This window comes from Lathamus discolor, chromosome 3 (genome assembly GCF_037157495.1).
Source record: "Lathamus discolor isolate bLatDis1 chromosome 3, bLatDis1.hap1, whole genome shotgun sequence".
NCBI lineage: Eukaryota > Metazoa > Chordata > Aves > Psittaciformes > Psittacidae > Lathamus > Lathamus discolor.
In genome coordinates this window covers 63,087,777-63,114,225 of record NC_088886.1, presented here as the reverse complement: position 1 = coordinate 63,114,225, position 26,449 = coordinate 63,087,777, and the positions used below count along the sequence as shown (strand labels likewise).

The 26,449-nt window shown below is 42.9% G+C and overlaps 1 protein-coding gene across 3 annotated transcripts in view; it reads left to right on the top strand.

Annotated features, from left to right (window-relative positions):
- DPYD (dihydropyrimidine dehydrogenase) overlaps positions 1-26,449 on the top strand; it is a 353,065-nt gene that overhangs the window by 272,992 nt on the left and 53,624 nt on the right. For all 3 annotated transcript variants that reach the window (XM_065675625.1, XM_065675624.1, XM_065675626.1), the window contains one exon: positions 16,008-16,150. In XM_065675625.1, the coding sequence (XP_065531697.1) occupies positions 16,008-16,150 (143 nt within the window). The remainder of the gene's footprint in view (positions 1-16,007; positions 16,151-26,449) is intronic.

Below are 26,449 nucleotides of genomic sequence, written 5' to 3'. Positions count from 1 at the left end.
GCTCTTCCCTGTGAGGATGCTGAGGCACTGGCACAGGGTGCGCAGGGAAGCTGTGGCTGCCCCATCCCTGGCAGTGTTCAAGGCCAGGTTGGACACAGGGGCTTGGAGCAACCTGCTGTAGTGTGAGGTGTCCCTGAACGGAATGATCTTAGGTCCTTTCTGCCCCAAACCAGGCTCGGATTCTATGGTTTTACATTGCAGGGTGGGGCAACTGACTACTGTCTTCTGTCATCAGTCTGGGGATACTACCGCTGCTGACAATACACCCCAGCTTGTGTACTGTGTGCTGCTCCTCCCCCTGCTTCTGTAGCTTCAGTACCTTCAGTGGCTCAGGCATCGCTGTGAGGATGTTGGGGCTCCCACCATCTTGCTGCTAACAATGCACTGGATCAATGTGTTTTAGCAATAGGTCAGGAAGTGGCTTGAAGAGCAGGTTTCCCAGTTCCATGGAACAGTGCTTGCTGAGGTTAATCCAGTTGCAGGTATTTTGGCAATCAGATATGGGGGATTTCAGGAAAATAAGAAGAAATAATCCTTGGAACAACTGTAGCCCAGGGCATTGCTTTATATCCAGCAGCACCAAAAGGACATAGTTAATGCAGTTATTGCTGCTGTCCTGCTTCCATGTCGGAGTATCGTAGAGTCACAGAATGGTTAGGGTTGGAATGGACCTTAAAGCTCATGTAGTAATGAGTAGCCTTTGAAAGTTCTACCACTGTTTAGCTGTGATTTCTGATGAACTCACCACAGAGAATACATCTAAATTCACCCAAATCCTGCTAACAGTCTGGATTTTTTAGTATCCTGCTTCACTGATGAATAAATCCTGATGCCAACTTCACACATAAAATACAGGACACAAAAGAGAGCAGATTTGTTTAACTGGGTAGATCCTGGGTTTGTATTTCACCGGGCATCACAGCATCCCTGATGAGTTATTGCCAGAAGCATCTATTAAAGTATTTCACAACCATTTTTTTACCTTTCAAAAGAATGCAACTAATATATGGTAGCCAGCTAGGCGCCCTGCATTTTAATGTGCCTTTCCATGCAAGCACACCATGTATAGAATGAGCTATGCAGATACCCTGCTCACACCCAGGATACACAAACAGATCCTACAAAACCCCCTGTAGCAATTTGGCTTTCCAATGTATGATCCATTTGCAGTTCCTCTATTGCCAGGTAATTGCAGATGTCTTCACTATTAACATGCACTGTATAACCATCTTTACTAAGTCCTTTTTGTATCCCCAAAGACTCTCATAGTCAGGGATTGAACCACCTTTGTTGGGGTGAGGTGAGAGCTGAGTGGGAATCGTCGAGCACAGTGTCCCACTGTTTCAGCATGAGCAATCCATTGTGCACCTCTAGCAGGCAGAGACAGTGTTTTTGATGACATGGGATCTGTCCCTTAAATATCTGGTACCACACGTGACTCAGCACTGGGGTGAGGCTGATGCTGTGGGGAACTTTGTTATAACAGAGGCAGCTCAAAATGAGGAGAAAGCTTGTGGGGTTTGTGCAGGCAGGCACGCTGATGAAGACACGGGGAAGTGGGTTATGGTTGTGTCTATTTGTTTCTATATATTCTATATAAGCCATTTATATTCTGTATAAACCATTTCTGTATGTTTCACATTGAGTGACCTATTGGTTTTCAAAAGAATAGATGATTACTCCAGTCCGTGTTTTGGCTCAGCTGAGCTTATCTTACTCCCTGTCAGTTATTGCTGCTCTTACACTGTTAATGCCATGTCAGCAGCCCATCTATTGAATACACCAGCTTTGGCAGTATTTATACCAACATTTGGCTATTTGCCCACTCAAGAGCTGCTTAGATTTTAATAGGGAACGCTCAGAGAATCCTCCTCATTCTATGACCTAATAAATTCTGTGCATCAGGAGGACTTGCAGTGAAGGTATTGCCAGACGAGGCTTTTAAGAATCAATTGCTTTGTATTGTAAATCGAGCAGCTTCTTCAGCATGTATTGAAGGTGGGATTTGAAGAACTCAGACTTCCAACGACAATCTGGTAGCAACTTATTTTCCCTAAGAAAGAGTTAGAAAAGCCTGCGCCGTGGGACAATCCGATTTATTGAAATAACAAGGAGATTTCTTGCATCTTTGGTGTTCGTCAAAACATGTTTGAGGATCTGTCCTTGGGAAGGTATCCATAAAGGGGAGTTTTGCTGCATCTTGTCCAGTGGAATTTTAGGAAGGGGTTCCCTCCTGCACGCACATGTCTTTCCTATGTCTTTATTTTCCTTTTCTTTCAGGCTCGCTGTTTTACAGGTCTAAGAACATCCCCAGCTCACAGTTCAAGTCAGATATTGTGGGGTGGTAAAAGTGTCTTTTAAAACAAAAGGAAATTGCCACTCTTAATCTCTTTCCCAAACTTTGGCTTCTTCCAGGGCTGTCTCCAGTGTCCTTTGCTGTTTTTCTCTGCACCTCATAAAGAAGATTCACTGAGCTAAAGGTTTGCCAGGCAGAGAAGGCAGGCAATAGTAGTGCTCTCTCCTGCTTATGCTACCTGCATTGTCTTCCTGTGCTGCAGTTACTACCAGGACACCTCTGTGCCTGAGAGCCCCTCCCAAAGAGGCACTGATAACTTCTCCCTTGTCCCTGGAAGGAGATGGGCATTCTGAGATGATGTGGGGTTTTTTCTCCCTCTATTGACTGCATCAGAAACTTGAGGTTAGTATATTCCTGATGTAGGTGCCTGTGTCATATGTGTAAGATAATATTCCACTTTGTGATGAAATGGCAGTGGTTAAGCATGTAAATGGGTCAGGTTTTTCTGGTGAAGGCCAGGCTTTGGGCTTGTTTTGAAGACACATCTTTCTTTAGCCCAGTCCATTTTCTAACGGGATATCACAGAAGAAAGTGCTATTTGTATGCTTGACGTTCAAATATCTCCCAATCAGTTAATGTAAAGCATCTGGTATTTGTCTGTGTTTTAATAAGCCCCAATAACACCACTGAAATCCCTTAATGCTGTTTCTCATATTCTTGTTACAGTAGGTATATATGGGACACATCCTCTGGTTTAAAAAGCTCGCAGGAAATTCCAGCAATTTAATCTCAGTGTTAGAAAAAGGATCACAGCAGCCACCAGAGTATTTGGTATTTAAGCTGGTTTTGGTAAAGACTCGTGACGTGCTCCCTGGGAACTCAATATTGACAAGCATGCTCTGGCAAGCAAGATGAAGCTTGGTGGGTTAACACAGCTCAAGTCCCTGCATTGACACTGTAACCCAAGTCCAAAAACTGTTATCCTCCACCATTTACTTTGGCTTTAGAGGTGATACTGTCCACTTGAATTAGGGATTTCTACTGTCTTTTTAATACTGTAACCGTGGATTCATACTTGATCTAGGACCACGATGCGTGCAAGGTTGCTTGCGCATCTGTTTGATGAGACCTTCGGTAATGTGTTGTGTGTAGAATCACAGATGACAGCAGGAAACCATCCCGAGTTCAAATCTTTAAAGTAGAAGTGTGTAAAATGATTCTTAAATCACATTTCTCTGTTAGGCCATGGAACACACCGTGGCCCAGAACTGTAACTCTGGGAGAGCAGTTGATCAAAAGTGAAGCTTGGACCTGATTTGTTACAGCTTAGAATTTAGAAGATTAATTTTTAGTTGGGTTCTGTAGGTAAAAAGAAAACCCCACTTCCCCCCCCCCCCCCCCGATTTTAAATGCACTCTGTTTATAATGCTTGCACTTCACTTTTTGAACTTGTGAAGAAAGAGCTTAAGCCTATTTGGACTTCTAGTAAATTCGGCATATACACTAAATCGATTACCCGATGCATTGTGCAACATATGGCATTGTTCTGTCTTTGCGTGCTTCATAGTATTTCCTTCAATTACCCGCATTTGTTTTGATTCCAAGAAAGGCACTTGTCTTGGCCCTCTGGTGCTTTGGACTTAAATGCTGGCTTTTCAGTGCTGAACAGATGTGTTAGAGTTGCACATGGAACATTTCTGCTTTTGTGAGTCTTCGTCTTGGAGCTTTCCATGCACAGTATTAAGTCAGCGAGCTCATGCAAATGGGATCTCTTCATTTTCATATGTACATAGATTGCTTAAAATAACCTTCAGCATTCCTAGTAATTCTGCAGGACCAAGGAGAAGAAAACAACCCAGTTGTGACAAGTACACTGCCTCCAGAGTGAATCAGTTCCTTCAGATATGTTTGACTTTAGGTTAGAGAAAAGCAGGAAGGAGGAGAATGTAATTCCTTTGTGGGTGACAGCAACAGTCAACAGCAGTCCTGTGTGCGTCTGTGAACAGCCTTCTTTCCACGCTGGAGGCTGTGGTTTTAATGGGCATAAAAATTCATCCATGAAAATGCATGGAATAAGGTGCCTGGGACATCGGTATGTAAAGGAGACCACTTGAGTTGATTTACAAAACATCCTTCTACAAAGCTTTCCTTTAAATTACCACCGGGTTTAGAGAAAAGGGCAACGTGACATGCTGGAACAAGAATGTGGGATCTGTGTCCAGGACGGGTGACTGCTGCCTCTTCTGCTCAGGTGGAATTGCTCTCTTCACACTCAGATTTAATCCACTTCTACCTTTGCTCTTCAGTGGGATAAAAAGACCAGTGAACTCGGTTTAGGAGTTGTGTGGCTACTGGTTTAATTCAGTGGAAGCCAAGGGCATGAGTACATAAATTAATTCCCTTTACCCCTTGAGCTGCCCTCATTGGATAACAATTAGAAGACAGAGCAGTGCACTAAATTCCCTCGCATCCCCTTATGTTGCTGTGAATACATCAAAGAAATGAGTATTTAGTCCTATTAATGCTGTTATTTTTTATTAATGCAGAAATCAGATTTATGATGCGGGTGTCTAATTGCATCTTGAAATCAGCATTGAGTTGCATAGCTGGTCACAAAGCAGGCCTGACAGAACCATGTTTTAATCACCAACCCTCCGTAATGTATCCAGAGCTAGTAAAGGCCTCCACAAATAAGGTTTGTGTTTCACAAATAGTCTGCACAGCATGGACATGCTATCATTTTGTTTCCCATGAAGACATTAACTCTTCAGCTTGCTCTAAACTCTCACCTAAAGAAATGGCATGAAGCTTCCCATGACTGTGAAGGTTATGAAAAACAAGGAACAGAAGAAAAAGCCTTTCTTTATAGTTGTCATCCCTGTGCAGCCGAAGTCTCAGGTAAAGCCAAGGTATCAGCTCTCTGTCGAAGGGAGGGGTCCTTTTCTTTTCTGGAAAACTAAGTATTGTTGTGGTAATTTCATTACGATACCAAAATGTCAGGAACTAAATATTTAGGGACCTATATGATTATAACACCCTAATCATAACAGTGTTCTTGTGTCATTGAGCGCTGTGTGTCTGTCATACAGGGTTTTACTGTCTACAGTGGGTATTGGCTGAGTATGTCCATCATTACCATTCTGTGAGCAATTGCCTTTCTTGAAACTGACTGATATTTAGGGATAAAGCACTTCTGTTGCATCTTGCCAACTCCTGAGGCCCAATCTTTCAACCTGCGGTGCCTTCACGGGAGTGATGATCTCTCCTCTCTCTGGATCTAATCACATCTGAAGAGAATGAAAGGGTGAAAACACGTTTTGTTTTCTGGAGAACTTTCATTGCTTTTTACACTCTTCTGCTACAAAATGATTGTAGTGTTTTCTCTGCCAAAGGTGACAGTGGAGGAAGATAACTTTATGGGAAGAGAGATGTTTTGAGTATAGGCAACTAGCACTTTGCAGGGGCTTGGCTCGAGGCACTGAATTTATTTGTGGGTTGATGAAACTGTGCCCTCCATTTTTCATTGCCTGGGTGCAAAACAGTCTTGTGACAGGGTGTGCTGCTTGCAAAGTCTTCGCTACCACGGCATTAGTTTAATCTGTGGGCTTGTGCTCCGTCCAGAGCAGCAAACAGACCTGCAATTGCAAGGAAGAGAAAGCACAAGCAAAAGAAAAGAGAACCCCCCACCAAGTGTTTATCTTCTTAAGACCGTGCTCTCTCGCTATGGCCCAGGCAATCTCTAATCATGCTTTTGAGAGTTTTTCAAAGGAGGAAAGCTGTAAGAAAACATTGCAGGTGAGTTAGTGGTAAATACTGCTCAGAGGGACTCACCTTGTGGAGGTTTGGTGTGCGTTTTGTGCATTCTTTACATTTCTTCATCCCCATCCTGCCTCTGTCCCTTAGAGACTGAGCTATAAAGGCATAGTGCCCTCCAGCTCCAGCAGGAACTACCAGAGAATGGGAGCTTCTTGTGCTTTCCTCCCAAAATCTGGCAGAGAAAGTAATTGATGCTGGTTTAACACTGGCATATAATGTAACGTGTGAGCTCAATGTGTAGGAGCAAGTTCATTAGCCTGAATGCACCAACATGAAGCTCCCAATGACTATATATTCAGTGAAATGGTGCTCAGGCATTGGAACAGGCTGCCCAGGGCAGGGCAGGAGTCACCGTCCCTGCAAGTGTGCACACACCGTGGAGATGAGGCCTCAGTGCCATGGGTCAGTGGTGGCCTTGGCGGTGCTGGGGAATGGTTGGACTGGATGAGCTTAAAGGGCTTTTCCAACCTGGTGGATTCTGTGATTCTTTATCTTTGACTGTAAAGACCACCTAAAGTTGTAACCCTTCTGCTCCATAGATCCTTCAGATTCTTTGTTAACATAACCGTGGCATGCCTTGAGAGCTGAAGAATCCTCCCAAGATACTGTTTTCAGCAGGATAGAGCAAGAACCCAGCTGTCCTCTCCCAACCCATCATTTGATCATTAGATTATAACTGGTCCTACAAAAATCCCGTCCCTTCCAGCCTTCAGTATGAACAGCTCTAGTTCCTACTCTTCTTCACGTGAGTCTGCTCGGATCCCTTTGTGTAGCGCTCCAGAATTGCAAGGGGAACTTGTCGAAACCCCCATGCTTTGCTGCTTTTCCCAAGCCTGCCCTGGCAGCAGGAGTTTGCTTTCCGAAGAGCTCAACATGCTCTGGTATGGCCCTTCTTCTTTCCAAATGGTGATGCAGCCCACCAGCTTACAGACACATGCAGATCCCCATGAATAGGCAAGGTAGGTAGTTTCCACTTATTGCTGGGAGGAAAAAAAGGTGTCAAATAGCTTCCTACTCATCCTATGGCAAGCAGATGAGTGTGGCTGTGTGCTTCAACTACCTTAGGTATAGCTATCAGCTCTCCTGGTTGTGTGAGTCTTGAGAAACGGGAAGTGTTGAAATAAATGGCTATGATACACATCGTGTTGAAATAAACATTTATTTTAACACATTGTATGTGATGAGCCATTTATTTTAACACTTTTCCCTGGAAGTGTTGAAATAACAGGTTTTATCAGGGGACGTGTCATCCACTGTTTTATGTATATGTGAATATGGAAATATAGCTACTGAGTGTGCACGTATATATATATATATACACACTCACAGAGATTATATGGATATGTAATAATGATATGATAGATGTGTGTGTAGACACACATAATATTGCACAGGGAAATAAAGGGTTTTCTGCTGAAATGGAGTCATTTGTTTCACTAAAGTTTTGTGTTCGTGCCATCATTTTTAATGTATTTTTTGTATCTATAAATAGATCTAAATATATCCATACATAACGTTGTATATTACTATACAAAATTGTGTATTACTAGATGGTAGCAACAGGGCGAGATAGAGAAAATAGAGAAAATCAAATCAATAAATCTTGAAATAGGGCAAGAATGATCCTGACTTCTGTAAAGGGAGAAGGAAATACTTCATCTGAGCTTTCTAGGTATCTAGACCTAGTTTCTTCAGTTTGCTGTACTGCCATAAGTTCTCCTTCCTTTTCTGTAATGGTCTTCTTAGGCAAGTGGTTATTCAACAGTGCAAGGGATGCTTCAGGTTTGGTAGACGTACGCAGCCATCCTGCTTTCTGGTGCCATGGTCATGTTGACCCTGGTACTTGTTTTTGTTATGGAAGTTAAAACCAGCTCAAAGGTTTGAGGTCTGAGGCTGCCTTTGAACAGATCTCTAAGCATCTGCGTAAATAGCCACGAACGCTGCTATTAGACTGAGTTAAACACAACTGTCTCTGTATATTAATGGGTTGTGACACCTGCCCTGTGTTCAAGTGAAGCAGTTGCATCTTTTGGGGGGAAGGATTGTCCAGCAGTATTTGCCTCTGACACCCTCAGTAAAGAAGCTCTTCCTCACATTGAGGTGACACTTGTGTGTTGTGGCCATTGCTCCTTGTCCTGTCACTGGGCACCACTGGAAAGAGTCTGGCCCCATCCTCCTGGCACCTGCCTTTGAGCTGTTGACCTGCATGGATGAGATCCCCTCTCAGGCTGCTCTTCTCCAGGCTAAACAGGCCCAGCTCCTGCAATCTCTGCTCATAACAGAGATGCTCCAGACCCCTGAGCATCCTTGTGGCCTCTGCTGGACCCTCTCCTTGTAGTGAGCAAAGGAAAGAATGTGAACAGCACAGTGCAAGACAATCCCCAGGTTCAAGTGAAACCAAAGTAGAAAGTCTGAATGGAAGTAAATAATGAACATCTGCTAAATTGCAACAGCAAATGCTTTGCTGGGTTTCATGCAGATCACCAGAAGGATCGTTTTTTAGTGGCTCTGTTGGTTTTCAGTGAGGGAAGGACTCGGTTAGAAAATGTTTAACCAGCTCGTGCAGCACTCACAGAACAATTTGTATCTGTCCTCGGGATTTTTCCTGCTGAAGCGCAATATGAGTGAGAATTCCCCCAGGTCTTCTGGATAAATAATATTTACAGATAAGGAAAATTTAATTTTTCCCTCTCTCTTTCTCTGATTCGAACCTTTTTTAATTGAGAGCAGTCTCTGATGACTGCCAAACATTTATTGAGCGAGAACTCTGGTGATTTGATGAACTTTGAGCTGCAAGAGCATAAATAATCATTAGTATAAATTCAAAACTGGTCAAAAGAAACCCTAAGAGGGACACTGATTTTTATTTGTGAAGGAAACAGGAAGCAAAACGATGACTTCTTTTTACCAGTCACAGGTTCAACTCAAACACATGGGTATCCCAAAGGGAATCATATGAGAAAGAAGCTTTTAAATGAAAAGGGGGAAATAATTATCAGGGAAAATATTAACACAACATTTTATATTAATATTAATCTACAATTTCTCAATCCGTACATGTCACAGGTAGTCACAATATGCTAACAAAAGCGAGTCAATGTGGTTTCAAGAGCCAGCGATGGTAGAGTGAGATAGAAACAGTTTCAGATCTGCAGAATCATTCACTTTATTCTATTGAGGTAAAGTCCCAGCTTCACTGTAGTCAGCAGAACCTTTGCCATTGATTCAGTAGTGTTGGCACTTTACCCATCACAAATTATGGATCAAATGAAGCTTTAGTCAGCCATTGCTTTGAGGATGTTGGCAAATTGCTGTGGAGACCCCCCATAAAACAAATATTCCCTCAACTGCTCCATTTGTTAAATGAATAATTAAAAGTTTTGGTTGGAAATGGCCAGAGCCTGAGGAAATAGTACATTATTAGTGTGATTTGGGCAAATGGCTATTACAGTGTGAGTGGGAATGGACTGAAGGACTGCCCAGGCTGTGAAACAGATGAGGAACAGTGAAAGACTCTTCTCTGCATCCTGAGGTGCACCATTAAAGCTGTGGCAAGGACCATCTTGAACTTGCTCTTTCAACACTAACTTGTAGTTTTTAGTGTGCTGAATATTGTGTGTCCCATCTGGGGAACCTCCTAATGGCAATGGATAGTCTGTCTCTCTAAACATGTCTGTTTATTGGGTTTTCTTCTGCATATAAATGCATTCTCTGGCCATTTTGAAGGATGTGCCTGCTACACTGTTTCATTAAACCTCCGCGTTATCGGGTAATTGTTTAAACATAATGCCATAGCACTATCAAAAGGAAAGGTGAACTAATGGCATTTGCAAATGTCAGGGATTATCTTAACACTTTTATTATAGTTTATAAAAAGTAGGTTCAGGGCATTCCATGGCAATTATTTCCACCGAAATTGGTTATTTAAATAAATTGCTAATTATCTGGATATGACAGTATTGAAAACCCTGCTAATGACTTCGTTGATAAGTGTAGCTTATGATGGCCACCTACAGGTGGGAGAAGGAAAGAACATGGCACGGAAGCATTCCCATCGGAAGGAATGCGAAGTGAATGAATGGTGTATAACAATATATGTGTGTAAGATGGAATTGTGTGTATAGCACGTTTCCCTGGCCTGCTTACAGATTCAGATTATATATATATATATAAAGCACTTTGATCACCAGAACTAGGCAGCATACACGTTATGCAAAAAATTCCTTAATACAGAATTGGGTTTTGTGGGTTTTTTCCTTAATTTCCAAACTTTCTCACCTGGTTCCTTCCTGTAGCATTGGATTAATCATTTCCAACACCTCCTTTTCCCAGAGCAACTGCCTTGTGCAGTCTTCACCCCAAACTAGTATTTGCTGTCATTGGCTTCTTTTGTCATTCGGTTTATTCATTTGCATGGTCAGGAAGATGGGAATGTCAGCTCTCTTCCAAGAATGGATTTACAGAGGGAGGGAGATTTTGAGGGTTTCTTTCTTTCAGCAGAACAGAGTGCATCAGGAATTTATTAATAAAAAATAATTTATCAGCCAGTTTTTCCTTGTAATATTTAAACTGTTTTAAATCTGATATTCAATTTGTAAAGCACTGAAATGTAATATAATATAATGCAAATGAAGAATTCATTTTGCTTTACAGTGCACAGAATGGGGAGAATTATGACCCAAATTCCTTTTTATTCCATCTAGTAACCATAGATACAAAAACTGGCTTTAAAGTCATCTCCTAACCAAAGGTATGAGTTTCCCTTTTAAATCTGCTACTTTTGTTGATAGAGAGTTTGATAAAGACCATTCAGCCTGTTTCACGGTTCAGACTCAGTATTGTCAGTGTGAATTGACTCACCTCAGTTCTGTTGGCTGGTTTCTAATGGATCTGGATCATCTTTACCTAAAGGTCCACTTAGAGCTGCTGCAGGTACGTGTGGAAGACTTTAAGCTGTCATGTTAGTGCATTATATTGCAAGTAAGAATGTAGCCCAGCATTCAGAGCTTCTTAGACTTGAGGTTGGTGGATCACTGGGATCAAGAAGATCTGTATTGTTTCTGCTGGGAACTCCCAAAGCTACTGACCTGCCTGAAGCTTAACCCCAGGCTTCTCCTAGAAGAAGGCATCAAATTTGGCTCTCAGTCCTCAACCTAGTGAACATTTTTGGTGTTGAAGTCATAATAAAACACGTGTTTTCTGGCACTGGTAGAGGGTTTTGTACTTCCTAAGTAAGTGTAATACCTCTCACCAATTTTCCATCAGCCTGCAGTCCTCAGAGGACCAGGGCAGCTCTGCTTGCCTGCACTGATTGGAGCATTTGATCAACGTAAGTTCTGCTTCATGCTCTATTTTGCCCTATTGGATTTCCTTGACTGCAGTCCCTGAGAGTCACAGAAAAACTGACTTAAAAAAGAAAGAAAACCAAATTTCTTTGTTTTAAGGCAAGAAGAAGGTCGAGGACTTTGGCATCAGGCACTTACTGAATTGTTGAAATCTCTATTTAGTAGCAACCATTTGTTCCCTCATTAATGAGATATTGGAAAGGGTAGTTTGCAACATAGAGTAGCATGGAACTAGGTGATCTGAAGGTCCTTTCCAACCCTAACTGTTCTATGATTCTATGATACTGAGTCATCTCCACCAGGTATTTTTCTGTCTTCCATTTTCAAATCTCATTCTCTTCCTTGAGGTCTGGGTACATGGACTTTGTTTACTAAATCTCATTCTTTTGCAGCAAGGTAAATGATAGCCATATCAAGCATCTGGTAGGAGCTGTAATGCTACTATCAAGAGAGTACCATATCAGCAGTTTCCCAGCTACGGGTGCTTAACTAGTGGAATTACAGGTCCCAAACCCATCAAAGTATGTGGTAGATGCTTATTTTCTTGGCATTGAGCTGTCTTTCAAATGCATGCTGGTTTTGGACCTTAGGTTTCTTAAATACGATTTGATTTATCAGGCAGACTTCTGCATATTTCCATTGCTGCATACAGCTCCTCATTAAATCTCCTTTATTTCAGCCTTTGAAAAACTCAGTCTCCACAAATATCTATGTTGGAATTTATTACCTTCCTGTTTGCTGTATTCTTTCTTTCATTTTAGGTTATTCTGGATGGTTATTTCACCATTTAAATAGGCAGAAGGATCTCTGTCACAAGTAAATCACATTGTGTTCCAGACAAGAAGCTTTTCTTACAGAAGGGGAAGCTTCTGAACTGTTGATCAAGAACGGCTGCACACCTTCTGATGTTCTGTATTCTGTAGAGCAAAGAAGATAGTGACACCTCAGTCAACCCTCTGATTGTCATTAGAGCCATTTATTTACTCTCATCAGTAGCACTCCTGAAATGTTTTTACATTCATTTGGGGGAGTTATAGATGAATGGAATACTTTTGCCATCGTACCAATTTATCACTAATTTACTAATCACCAAATGTAAGTAATAGCTCCTATTACGAATTTCAAGTGCAGCTAGTACTGAAAATTACCTATGTTCCATAATAAACTCTAAGCCTCATTGCCGTCTCTGCTAGGCGTCATCAAATCATATGCTTGATTTCTTTGGGCTGAATGAAGGCCTTTCTGATTACTTATTGTGCTGAACCTTAAATAAACTGTAATTTGCTCCTTTTCCTCTACTGACCATTGTACAGAGATAGTTATTTAAGTGAGAAGGTGGCTAATTTAATCACAATGAAGAAAGGAACGGTTATATTGCAGAAATATTGTCTTGTGGAACTCTTTGCTATGGGATGCCATTAAGGTCAAGAGTCTGTAAGGTTTAAAAGCTGATGGAATGCAACCTTAGAGTTACATTGGGGTTAAAAGAATAGAAACCTTCATGCCTCAAGGCAGATGTCAGTTTTTAACTCATGCAGACTGGAAAGACTTTTTCCTCTAGCCACATGCTTTTGGAGTTAGCAGCATCTGTATTCTTTCACCTTTCTAAGGAATAACTGCTTCATCACAGTGAGATTCTGCAGTAGTTCTGTCAGTGCCTGAAAGCAATATAACAAGTCTGATGCTTACCTGTAGCCTCAATTTCAGACACTGAATATTGGAGGAATTCCATGAACTAGTGCTTTTGGATGAGGTTGTTCCCAGTGATTTTGATGTGTAGTGGATGTCTTGGCATGTATGGCCCTCCAAAGGACTGATAAGTAAATGCGTGGAAGCAAACAGCATGGTTCAGTTTGGGTTTTTTTGTCTCAAGTCTTTCTCTAAGACTGTGCCGTCAATTCTGTTGTAAGATTTGCTCTTTGGACCCTAGCAGTCATCCTCTTTCAGAGAGCCAGTCTGTTCCTTTCAAACACATTACGATTGATCTAGCTCAAATGGCAAACAGTCATTAGTGTCCTGTGGGAAGTTCCTGTTCAGCTCTAGCTCCTTTCTGTGACCTGTTCTGCTGTGATGGGAGATTTCTTTAAGGCAGTTTTGGTGAGATTTCTAAGTTTTATGAACCAGGCTCTAGTTTTCACTAGAGCACACTGAGAATGCTTCTTGGGTCATGCTGTCATGGAATCATAGAATCCCAGACTGGTTTGGGTTGGAAAGGACCTGAAGATCATCCAGTTCCAACCCCTGCCATGGGCAGAAACACTTCACACTAGACCATGTCACACAAGGCTCTGTCCAACCTGGCCTTGAACACCGCCAGCGATTCACCACTTTCTTGGGTGAATTTAAGCATTACCCATGTATGCAACTGGAAGTTTAGATGGCGAAAACATTACATGTCCATGTAGTTTCTGTTGAACTACAGACAAGTATCTGTGCAAAGCCTGTGAGCAGTTCTGATCCCTAACATGGGCATCCAAGAACATCTGGTATGGAATTGCTGGCAAGCAGAGAAGTCTGATCATATAGTGAGTCTTCTGGGTTTTGCTAGGTGCAGAGATCATCTATAGGAGAAGGAGGAGGTGTTGTATTAGGTATGTAGTGAGAAGGTACCTATCCTGAGGCAGCAGAGGTTGTCATTGCCCAAGAAGATAATTCCATGCTGAATCCAGAGCAGATGTCAATAGGGGCTGCTTAGCTGGGCTTTTGGGTGTGAATGTGTTTAATACTGATGGGCCAGGGTCTGCTGTGAACTCAGTGTGGTCTGTCAAGGTTACAGTGAGGGGTATGTTGCAAAAGGCAACGTGAGCTGAACATGCAGGGGGTTTAGTGGCTATGACAAACCAGATTTCAGTTTTCTGCAGTGGAAAATCACCTTGATAAAACAGCTCCTTGGCAAAGTGACCGTGTCCTATTTATAGCAAAACATGGCAGGTTTTGTGAGCTGAACTCGTGGTGGGGTCATTCTCCCCATCGACCCATAGACCTGGGAGGTCTGAGCTGATGCACAAGCAAGGAGGAGGCTCTTTCTAGAGAGCAGAACCCTGAGCTGATGTGGATGTCCTTCGTGGAGACCAGAAACCTTGGCCTGAGAGGCAGCACTGATGGGGACACTGGAGGGAGAGTTGGTGCTGGGCTCAGCGACACAGTACTGGCTGCAAAAAGCAGTTTAGCCTTTACTAAAGACTTTCTTCTGTTAACAGTTCGGGCAGCAGAACGGCAGTGCTTCTGTCTCAGAAAGGGTAGAGAAAGAACTGTAGCACAGCTTGTTTGGGTTGAAGTCTTGTCTGCAGGAGATGAGTATGTTGGTCAGGCATCTAAGCAGAGGTGTGGGGATGCAGCAGCCACTGTTCCCCTATGGGCTCTTTTCCCACACTTCCAAACTGTGGTTTCATCTTTCCTCTTGTTTTGTTCACTGCATTGGTTTTATTCCTTTCTTCCCTTTTGGCTATTTGCTCTTGCAGAAGGTCAGAGCTTTAAAGGTTATGAAAATACCCATGGAGGGTGTTCAGAAGCATTTCAGATCATGGTATTTCCCTGAATTACCTAATACAGTACAAACCCAAAAGTACAAGCACTCCTCTGTGTAGGCTGACAGGGTTGATAGCCAGCCAGTTCTTCTGGGAGTGATGTGTGCCTCCCTTATGCTACTGTAGTGTTGTCCAGTGATAACATGGAAATTTCCCTAAAGGTTCTCTAAATGAAGTGGGAATGTTAAGAATACAGGAGTTATCCAGAGAAATCCCAACCAGCCTCAAATAAAACATCAGGGGAAGTGTCAGCTGTCTGTTCCCTCCATCATTTAATGAGCAGCATCTGTATGCATACTTTAAAGGCTTGCATACCATGAATAGGATGTAGCCAAAGCAGAAGCATTGCAGACACAGCACATTGAGACTTTAGTCATCATTCCTCTAAATGTAGCAGGGAGTTGTCTGACTCAACTTCTGGATACCATTTAAAAGTACAAGCTCCAGTCTTGGAGATAGGACTCTGAAACTAATATACTTTATTCTTTTGAGCTTCTGACTAAAGGGGGCTTACTTAAAGGATTATCCGAATCTACAGACATCCAAAGGGGAAACATGTTAAATAAGATGTGAGATGTCAAATGCAGTGAAATGGTGTTTTTAAAGAATCTTTAGTCAGACAAATAAATGAGATGTTCCCTCTGATTTGGTCTGTGTTCAAAAAGCCAAGCTGATTCTTTATGTAGAAGCACAGGTCTCTGTCTACAGTGTACTGTACGGGAAAGTATTGCTTTCTGTCTCAGACATTGTTAGTCTTTGTTTTGAGCATCAGCTAAAATGTTCCAGCCAGCTTTGCAATGTTTATCCAAATGTTTCTGTGATTTCCTGTATTTCAGCCAAATTCATAGTACTTTACAAGTACTGATAACACTTGAAACCCACTTGGTGTCAATTTATAAATGAATGCATCCTCTGCATCTCAGAATTAGATGGTAGCTCCTGATGTTCCTTAGCATGAGGGATGCGCAAATGACATCAGGGTGCGTTCTGCTACTGCTGACAACGTGTTCTGGTTTTCCGTAGGAAATGCCATCAGGCCTATCGCCCTCCGCGCAGTGTCTGCCATAGCCCGTGCTCTTCCCGGATTTCCCATCTTAGCAACTGGAGGCATCGATTCTGCTGAAAGTGGACTTCAGTTTCTGCACAGTGGGGCTTCTGTTTTACAGGTATCCTTTCTCTCTTTAAAGCATTAGAATGAAAGGAGTGAAAACCAGAATGTAGCTTCCTTTCAAACATTAGAATCGTGGGGAGGTTATACCATTGAAAGCAGCTTTCATAGAACCATAGGATCTACCAGGCTGGAAAAGACCTTTAAGCCCATCAAGTCCAACCATTCCCAGCCACCACTAGCCCATGGCACTGAGGGCCTCGTCCTTATGGTTTATGAACACTTCCGGAGTCAGTGATCCCACCACTACCCTGTGAAGAGTCTTGCTAAGAGACATTCATTTGCCAAAATAACCCTTCAGGTGTTCCAGTGCCAACCTGGGAGAAGGCTTGCTCTGAGTATGTTATTACTTCTTCTCTCTGACCTATAGGATTTAAACATTAAGCATCACTCACTTGTCATACAAACAAGGTTGACATAGAATTAAGTTTCAGCTCTCTGATTTTCCTTTATTCTTGGGTTTTGTCTTCTGCAAAGAGCCTTTTCAAGGGGAGAGGCATTTCAAAGAACACTACTTTGGTCCCACTGGGAGCCAGTTTAAAGTAATTCCTGCTTACCCAGGCATCTGCATCCCTTAAGAATGATTATTGGAGCAGGAGGTGCAGAGCTCTGTCTCCTGCATATGAGGCTGGTGGTGTAGCCTGTTGCAATGGTGTAAGGTTTCAGACAGGATCATAGAATAATGGAATCTCAGAATGGTTTGTGTTGGAAGGGACCATAAAGCTCATCCAGTTCCAACCCCCTGAATACAATAGTTGAGGCTTTATACATTGCCTGTGTTGCTTTGAGATCCTGGGCAGACTGGCATGGTTATTTAGTCCCTGTCATGGAATGAAGCCTCAATGGCCTGTTATTGTGGGCACTAGGAAGTTAGCTGGAAATCAGCCCCTTGCCTGCTCTACTTTGCAGCATATGTGTTAGAATGGCTAAGAGGCAGGTGATGGTGATGTTCTCATATTACATTATATATTGTTACATTCTGGTTGATGCTCATCCCCTTGATCTGGAGTTCCCGTTGTAGACAACAGCAGCTGTGGATTCTGTGGATGTCAGCTTTGTGTCACTCCCTGGAATGACTGGAGTGGTTTCATTCCCACAAGTCTCTTTGACATTAAAATTAGATTCAGTGTGACCATCCTTTCTGCACAGCGCCGGTGTCTGCTGAGATTAGTCATTTGTTTGCTGTGTTTCAGACAAAAAAAGCCCCCAAACAGGTCAACTCAGTGGTTTGCTTGGGTTTTTAACAGTGTTGCATGATCTGAGCTATACAATGTGGAATGAGTTTCTGGTCTACATCTGCTCTGTCTGGTTCTGGATGACTACAAACTGAAGTTGTTTCATGTCATTTACGCACTTTTATATGGGCTAGCATTAAACTCCTCTGGATCACGCCTATCCTCAGTGTGAGTGGCTTATTTCTCTTTCACTAATGGAGGGAAGTCATTGAAAGTCATCTGGGATAAATGAGTTCTAAAGCTGCTGTGTAGGTAAAGTCTGAACTAGTTCAATTACATTTATTTTAACATAAGCCTTTAGTAAACTGCATGCAGGGTTGTGAGTCCAGGCCATAAGTCTTTCCCTCACCATGGGAAAGGCAAATGGAAGGGACAAGGAAACAAGTAATCTCTATAAAGTCTTACAAGAAATATCCTTGACCGGGACTAGACTTGCACAAGCAAGATACGTTGTGATAGACAGAAACACTCTCATCTTCTTAGGTCAACTTTGGAACCTAATTAGGATTGGGAGAATCATTGCTGTTGTTTTCCTTTCTTAAAATGATACACACATAGCCACCTTATATACTTTTCCCTGAACCCAGTCTCTCAAATGTCCTTGGTATCAAATGTCTGAGTTGTTCCTTTAGCAGTCAAACCCCCTGTTCCTTATCCTACCAGCTTTGACAGTTTACTTCTGCTTCCTCAGTACCAAAATGCAAGTACAGAATCTGGAGATAGCATCAAATAAAGTGATCTACTGAGTGGTTCAGTCTATTAAGATTCAAGTCTTCATCAAGTCTTATTTAAGTCCCCAAGTTCAGTAGGTAGAAGCTGAGACTGTACTGGGAGAATTATATATGCATCCTAATAGCCTCAAGTGTCTGGACACTGTTGGAGATGGTGCTGAATAGACACTTGGACTGACAAAGTACTGCACATTTTGTGATCTTACTTCATGTTTCCAACACCACAAGGACATGGTACGACTGATCCAGAGGCAGAAAGCAAGGAGCCTGGACATTGGTGGTGATGGAGTGAGCTCTGCGCTCAGCAGTGGGTACATTCCCAGTACCACTACTGGGAGCGGGTACTACCACTACTGTCACCACCCTGTTCCGCAAAATAACACTTGGATATTTCCTTGTTTTTTAAAAGGGCAGGGAATGTCAATTCATGCAGCATTAAATGCAGTCTGAACAGCACAGATTGTACTGGTCCGACCACAGAGCCCAGCTACAGAACTGGGAAAGCAGCACTTGCATGGCCACTGGACTTCCCTTTGTTTTGCCTAGGTGAGAGTCCTGTGTCTTCTCTGCCATGAGAAGCAGACCTTCATGGGCTAAGATAATACAAAGGCTTTGTGGGGTGATTTAATTGCAGTCTGGCATATCTCTCAGAGAAGAGGTTTATGAATAATAAATGTACCTCCATTAAAAGCAAGATCAGGTTTTCCTCTGCAGCTATTTCAGTTACAACCAGTTCTCCATTATTTTCTTTCCCAATTGCTTTTATTTGTAAGATATGGGGATTTATTTTCCATTTACGAAATCATCATACACAGAAATGCAAGTCAGGAGTGACCAAAGACATATTTTGATATATGCTATAACCACCTCAAGTGGTATTAAGGGATAGATTAGGGAATGGTTTGGAGAGATAGGTTCAGTATTCAAAGTGTGTTCTATTCCCCCTTTTAGAAGATGCCCGTAGCAGGGGGTTGGAGCTAGATGATCTTTAAGCCTTTTCCAACCCAAACCATTCTATGAGTCTATGATTCTATGGAGGGCAACATCTTAGTGTCGTTACTACTAAAAGTTTGTGTGTAAGAAAGCTTTGCAGCAGGGGTAGCAAACAGGCTGGAACTTGGCAGTCAGTGGTAGCTGGGATTCACATTTTATACAGCAGTTTAACAGCGCATTCTTCCACTTTATGGACTTCAGAATCAGTTGCAAAATGACCCCGCTTGTTCTTTAATTTTTCATTACAAATGCTATACCATTTCAGTCACTCCTGACTCAATAGCATTGTATTTTCCTGTAGCATATCCAACAATCCCTTTTAAGTTCAGACATAGAATTAAAAATAGACCCAATAACTTTGTTTATGGAGATAACCCTGCACTCATTGCATACCAAAAGCTCCAGATACATGTAGCTGCATCTTTCTGAGGCGCAGTTCATTGCTATGTGCTCCCAATGAGGCTGAAGTTGTTTGGGTGTTCTAATGTAAGTAAGCTACTTCAAAGCCCCGATTTATCAAGATAAGATGTATATTGGATTATGTTTCTTTGCATCTCTTGCATCATGGGGATGATTTACCATTGTCACACTGAAGGGTGGTTAGGTTTTTGCAAGCCTTTGCAAGAGACAGACGTTTTTCAAAGTCATCTTGCTGTAGGAAATTAAAACCGGGGACAATTATAGCAAATTCCAGTGGAAAGAGAAAATGCATTATGGAAAAAGCAATAAAGGCAGAAAAATATTCAAGTAAAAGTCTCTTCACAGCAGCCTGTATGATTCAATTGTAGATCAATATTGTGTAGTTAATGCATTAGCAGTAGAGCATTAATTTGCAATTACCGCAGGTGATCTGATTCTCTGGGTTCTGGCCATTGACATAAATGACCTTTTGTTGAAAGAGATTCTGTACTCATTACTTCTAGCAGATGTAACAGAAAATAAAGGTGGACCTGAAATGTACTTGTTTCATGGTAGAGTCTCTTAACGTTATGTTCTGGAATGGAATACTTTTGTTCAACTTGAATATTGGTCATTAGCATGTAAAGAATATGTGCTCCTTTTCAGACAGATTGCTTTCCTTACGAAGTGTGGAGGTCACACATGTTCCCTGTTGCTCCAGTGTGGATGTTGTAAGGCTCTCTGCATAGCAGCGCTATGAAAGGACATGGAACTGTTGGAACAAGTCCAGAGGAGGCCACAAGGATGATCAGGGGACTGGAGCACCTCCCGTATGAAGACAGGCTGAGGAAGTTGGGGCTGTTCAGCCTGGAGAAGAGAAGGCTGCGTGGAGACCTCATAGCAGTCTTCCAGTACCTGAAGGGGGCCTATAGGGATGCTGGGGAGGGACTCTTTGTCAGGGACTGTAGTGACAGGACAAGGGGTAATGGGTTCACATTTAAACAGGGGAAGTTTAGATTGGATATAAGGAGGAAATTCTTTCCTGTTAGGGTGGTGAGGCACTGGAATGGGTTGCCCAGGGAGGTTGTGAGTGCTCCATCCCTGGCAGTGTTCAAGGCCAGGTTGGATGAAGCCTTGTGTGGGATGGGTTAGTGTGAGGTGTCCCTGCCTATGGCAAGGGGGTTGGAACTAGATGATCTTGAGGTCCTTTCCAACCCTAACTATTCTATGATTCTGTGAAATCCACTTAGATAATGCTGCTTCCCAGCAGGTCAGCTTTGCCCCAAGCCCTGTTTCAGACCCACCTTCGTCTGTCTCCCACTTAGAATCATGAAATGGTTTGGGTTGAAAAGGCCCTTAAAGCTCATCCAGTCCCAGCCCCCTGCCATGGGCAGGGACACCTTCCACTAGAGCAGATTGCTCCAAGCCCCTGTGTCCGACCTGGCCTTGAACACTGCCAGGGATGGGGCAGCCACAGCTTCTCTGGGCACCCTGTGCCAGCGCCTCAGCACCCTCACAGGGAAGAGCTTCTGCCTTAGATCTAACCTGAACTTCCCCCGTTTCAGTGTGAACCCATCACCCCTTGTCCTATCACTGCAGTCCCTGATGAAGAGTCCCTCTCCAGCACCCTTGTAGCCCCCTTCAGACACTGGAAGCTACTCTGAGGTCTCCACACAGCTTCTCTTCTCCAGGCTGAACAGCCCCTATATTCTCAGCCTATCTCCATATAGGAGGTGCTCCATCCGTTGCTCATCCTCGTGGCCTCCTCTGGACTTGCTTCAGCAGTTCCATGTCCTTCTGATGTTGAGGACACCAGCCCTGCACACAGTGCTGCAAGTGGAGTATTACAAGAGCACAGTAGAAGGGCAGAATCACCTCCCTTGACCTGCTGCTCACACTCCTTTTGATGCAGCCCAGGATATTTGCCCTGGATGGGATGTACCTTTCAGCCCTGTGGTGCTGTGCTCTTGTGTTCACCTTGTTGTATTTAGCCTCCACACCTTGCACCATGACCCTCCTCATCTCTCAGGCAGAGGGATGTTGTGGGAGGATACCCCACCGCAGAGACAGAGCCGCCAGGGTGCTGGATCTGCCCTGTGCCTTTCTCTCCTGCCCCACACCAGTTGTGTATGAGATCCTGAGGGATCTGCGATAGAACAAAACCATTCAGGAAGTATGCAAGCCCATGATATGAAGTCAATAGTGATGGGTTTTTTGCCTCTGCAAGATAAAATCTCCCTCCACTGCAGAACGTGGTTGTTTTTATGAGACTGGTTGTGTTTTGTGTAATGTTTTCAAGGAGCGTTCTTGTTGGTACCTCTTTGGAGCCAGAGTCTCAAGGGATTCGGGACAGTTTGATGAGTATTTTTCCTTGAGCAGGCTTTTTACTGAAGCATTTAGCTGGAGGATTTTTCAAACAGCAGGATGGCCCTTTGTGTGGGAGTAAACAAGCTTTCCCGTCACAAAATAGTGGGACTTGGACAATGAGAGAGAGCATTGTCATTTTATTTGTGCAAATGTGAAACCCTGTGAGGAACCTTTCTACATGGTATAGGATGCCCTGGGTATCAGGATATAAAAGCAAGGCTCTGAAAATATTGTCACTGTGAAGTGACAGGGGGTGGAAGAGTACAGTTTCACAAGCATTATGTCACATCTTCATATTTAGGTGTTCCCATTTTCTCCACCCTAATCTCAACCCCCTCTCCCCTGCAAAATCCCATGGACTGTATTCTGGGATCATTTGTCATATTTTTCCCTATTTAATTTTTTGGTTATTATTCATTTATTAATAATAAAATTCTTTATTAATTTATTTATTAATTAATTACAGACCGATGCAATTTCTCTGTGGTTTTTTATGTCTACAGAACTGCAGTGAGGAGAGCTGAAGAACACTTGGTGTTCTTCTAAGACCTTCTCAGTGTCTATACCAAGTCAGTGAAGACACAGATACTTGAGTTAAGTGAGGACCAGATGAGACCAAAAGAATTCTTATTCAGGAATTACTGTTTATGCCATTGAACAGTATGGAGAGTGAAAAACTAAAAGAGGTTGAAATCGTGTGTGTGCAAAATAGGGCAGTGATGGAGCCAGCCTTGTGGTTTACAATTCCAGGTTAAGTTTATACTGAGTAGTGATGTCCTTGGCAGTGCTAGGTAAAGGTTGGACTTGATGATCTTGAAGGTCTTTTCCAACCTGGTTGATTCTATGATGACACTTGAAAAAAGCTATTATGTCTTGCAGTGAGTGGCAGTGATTCTGAATGCAGAGGAAGTGCTCAGTCACTAAAGCCAACCCTTCCTCTGCCCCCAGCCAATCCTTACACCAGCACATGGAGGGGAAAGAGAAAAAAGGCTTTGCTTTGTGCCAGTCAGAATGTGCTCCATGCATAGATAAGCTTCAGAACATACTTCAGCACCAGCTGGACACTGTGAAGCCTCTGTGGCTCAAAGAATAGAAGAACACAACCATTTTGTACAAACCTGTACATGATACAGAGAGGTTAAGATTGGCCTGTTTCTTCTCTCACCCATTAAATTGATGAGTGAAGAATAGATTGCTGGATGCGGTGGCAGGCCACCAAAATGATACAAGATGAGATTCAAGGAATGGCACTTTACATCCACCAACAATTTTAAGGCTAAAACCACTTTTCTGATGCAAGTCCTTTTACAGAGATATATGTAGTCTCGTGTAGAAAGAGCAGGTTTTAGCCCGTATTCCTGAAGAAGCTCGGTATATGTTTGTATGTCCTTTTGAGTATCCTCAGTCTCATTTGAGCTTAGTGGCCATTTTCACTGGAATTTGCTGGAAGATAGCAAGTAATTTGCTATAACAAGTTTTGAGAAAGCAAAAAAGTGAGGCAGAGGAGAACACGTTCCTGCATTCCTTCACTACAAGCATGAGCATGCTATGAGCTCACCTTTATTAGACCTCTGAGAGTCCACATGGGACAGTGCTGTTAGGACCGTGGCAGCCACAGGAAAGGCTTTAATTGGCAGTCACACCTTATTAGATGTCAGAGAACCCAACCAGGAGACACAGAGCTGCTGGAAGCCAGTTATCATTAGTTCCAGTGCTCACAGAGCCGCGCTCTTGAAAACGCCTTCAATGGCTGCGGCGCAGGATGGAGCGGCCCTTCTCTGCAGAGCTGGGATTTACAGGGCATGCAGAAACAAAAGAGGGAACAAAGCGCTGTTTGAACATGTCCCCATAAAATCAAAAGGAAACCCAATGTGAGAATGAGAGAAGTCGGGCAGACGTGCTCAAGTGATCACTTCTGATAAACATTTCAGTATTTGCTGCTTTCTTCTTGGCTCAGTGCTAATGACAGGAACTCAGCCTGTTCTCAGCTGTCTGTCTTTGCTAAGAACAAAAAGTCATTAGAGGACTGCCACGCTTGCTCCATTACAGATGCTTGGGTTGGAAATCGCTAATGGATAGTGAGGGTTTGCTGTAAGAATTCCTTTTGATGGAAATCAGAGTTTGTCAAACAAAATCTCGATTCTTTTTTCTTAATAAAGTTTGCAAAAAATACCAAATTTGAGCAGGTTTTCATTATTATTGATTTTAGTCTCATCGTGACTTTTAATGGAAAGCTGCACTATTCAAATCAGCATACTGTGAAGTTACAGGCTGAACTCTTAAGCTAATAATGCCTTCTACTTTGTGCAGTTTTGCAGTAGTTTTATATGTAGGGGATTTATCTATTAGCTTACCTTTTTTTCTGCTCATTTCACCAGCTAGTAAATGAGGTCTGCATTGATAGGATTTTTAGTTCATGATTGTATAAGAGTGAATTCAAGCTCATCCCCTAACAGTTGCTGTTTGTCATTCTTATAGCGGATTCTCATGCAAAGTAGGTTTAAGTATCGCTGAATGGTAATCATTATTTACTAACAATTAGGTCTCAACTGAGCATCAGCTCCAGTGCTGACCTATACCAGCCACTCCCAGTGGATGATTTGTTCTCTGCTCTTATACTTGGGGACACTGAGCCTGCTTCTCTTTCAGTGTGAGGTGTCCCTGCCCATGATGGGGCTGGAACCGGATGATCTTAGGTCCTTTCCAACCCAGACAATTCCCTGATTCTGCCCAGGTGTTTCCCTGGATCTGGTGACCCAGGTACTTGAAGGGTTGAGGAGATGTGAACAATAAGCAGTTTGGCAGCATGCGCTCTCCATGTCTCCCAAGGATCCACAGTATTGCTTGTCTTTCCACTGCTGATGTGGATTCCCATGGCCACTGTCTTGTGTGAACAAGCAGAGATCTGTCCCCCCTGTAGGTAAAACCACATGGTGTGAATTGACATCGAGTGAGTTTGGTTTAAAAGTTCACAAAGGAAAAGCAACACGGAGATCGTAATCTTCAAAAGAGGCTTGGGGAAGAGTTGAAGGTATTGTGGGCAAGTTGTTTTACTCAGCTCAGGTTGCTTTCAAACACAAAGCTAGCTCTGTTGTAGATTGAGTTCCCCTTGCATCTCAGTGTGGTGTTGACTAGAAGTTGAACCTGAAAATGCACCCAGCTCCTTCTTGAACACTGAAAATGTCAATGGAAGGAAAATGCTTTCTTTGTTCCTGCCACCTCCAATAATTACTTAGGGAATTCCTTGTGTTTTGTTTTAAATCAAATGTATTATAACTGCAGGGTACATCCTGAGTTTTTCTTTATGTATGGAAGCAGCTCTGTTGATCTTTCAGTTGAAAGCTATAGCTGGCCATGGAAGGAAGAAAGGGAGAGCAAGCTGTGGAGGAGGTTGTGCTCAGGGAAGGATGGAGCCCATGAAGGATGGAACAATTTGGCAATATGAGATTTTCTGGAGGCTTTTTCCTGCTACAACACAAGCCCCCCTTGAAACACAGCTTGATCCAGCTATGGAGAGGTCCTTTTATCCGTGTAATTTGAATGAAAGAAACAGGAACCATTTCATCAATATGTTAGGAAGGGTATAACTGCCCTCAGTATCAGTTATGTAGCCACTTTCCTTGCTGCTGTTTATTGTTTGAACAGAGCTAGGTGAAACAATCCCTAAGGAAATGTGGAAGTGGGTTTTTTATCTCAGACACGAAAGACTCAGTGGGTCAAAACTTCACGTGCATCTCATTCTTCAATGGACACAGCAGCCGCTGCGCAGATTTGGACAGGCAAGCTGATAAAGGATGGAAGCAATTTTAGCTGAAATACAATGTGAGTACTAGAGGGAAAGGCTCCCAGGGATGAGGGGTTAATCACTGCAGGGCTGGGCTGAGGTTCCGCAATGGAAAAATTGCTTTTCTGTTTGATTGTGAGAGGTTTGCAGCTTTCAAACGTGTGGTTGCAGGAGGATGTCCCTCAGTGCATGGTTCTCATTAGGGTTTGTTGGAAACTTCTGTGGGGAGAGGGTTTTTCTTTGACCAATTTCATTTAATCAAAATAGATGTGAGTTCAAGGCCCTGCCGCATCTGGTCCTGTGGCCTGGGATGAGCAATGCTGCGGCTTTATGCTGGATCCAGGATGCATTAATGAACCTGAGTATTACCACTAATCAGGAAATAGTTACTCTGTCACAAAGGTCAAAGTGTTTTCCAGTTTAAACTGATAATCAAAACTCTCAAAATGTGTGGAATTAACACATTTAAAGAAAAAAAAAAAGATGTTTGGGTGACAGTGACCTTTGTTTCAGTCTTCCTGCAACTTAGTTTAGTTTTGACCTTTTCATTCCAATTAACTCCCATTGCAAACTGGACATGTTCAAATTAAAAATGGAACAATGGACCTGAGAATCACAGGATCAACCAGGTTGGAAAAGCCCTTTAAGCTCTCCCAGTCCAGCCCTTACCCCAGCCCTGCCAAGGCCACCACTGACCCATGGCACTGAGGCCTCGTCTCCACGGTGTGTGCACACTTGCAGGGACGGTGACTCCAGCCCTGCCCTGGGCAGCCTGTTCCAATGCCTGA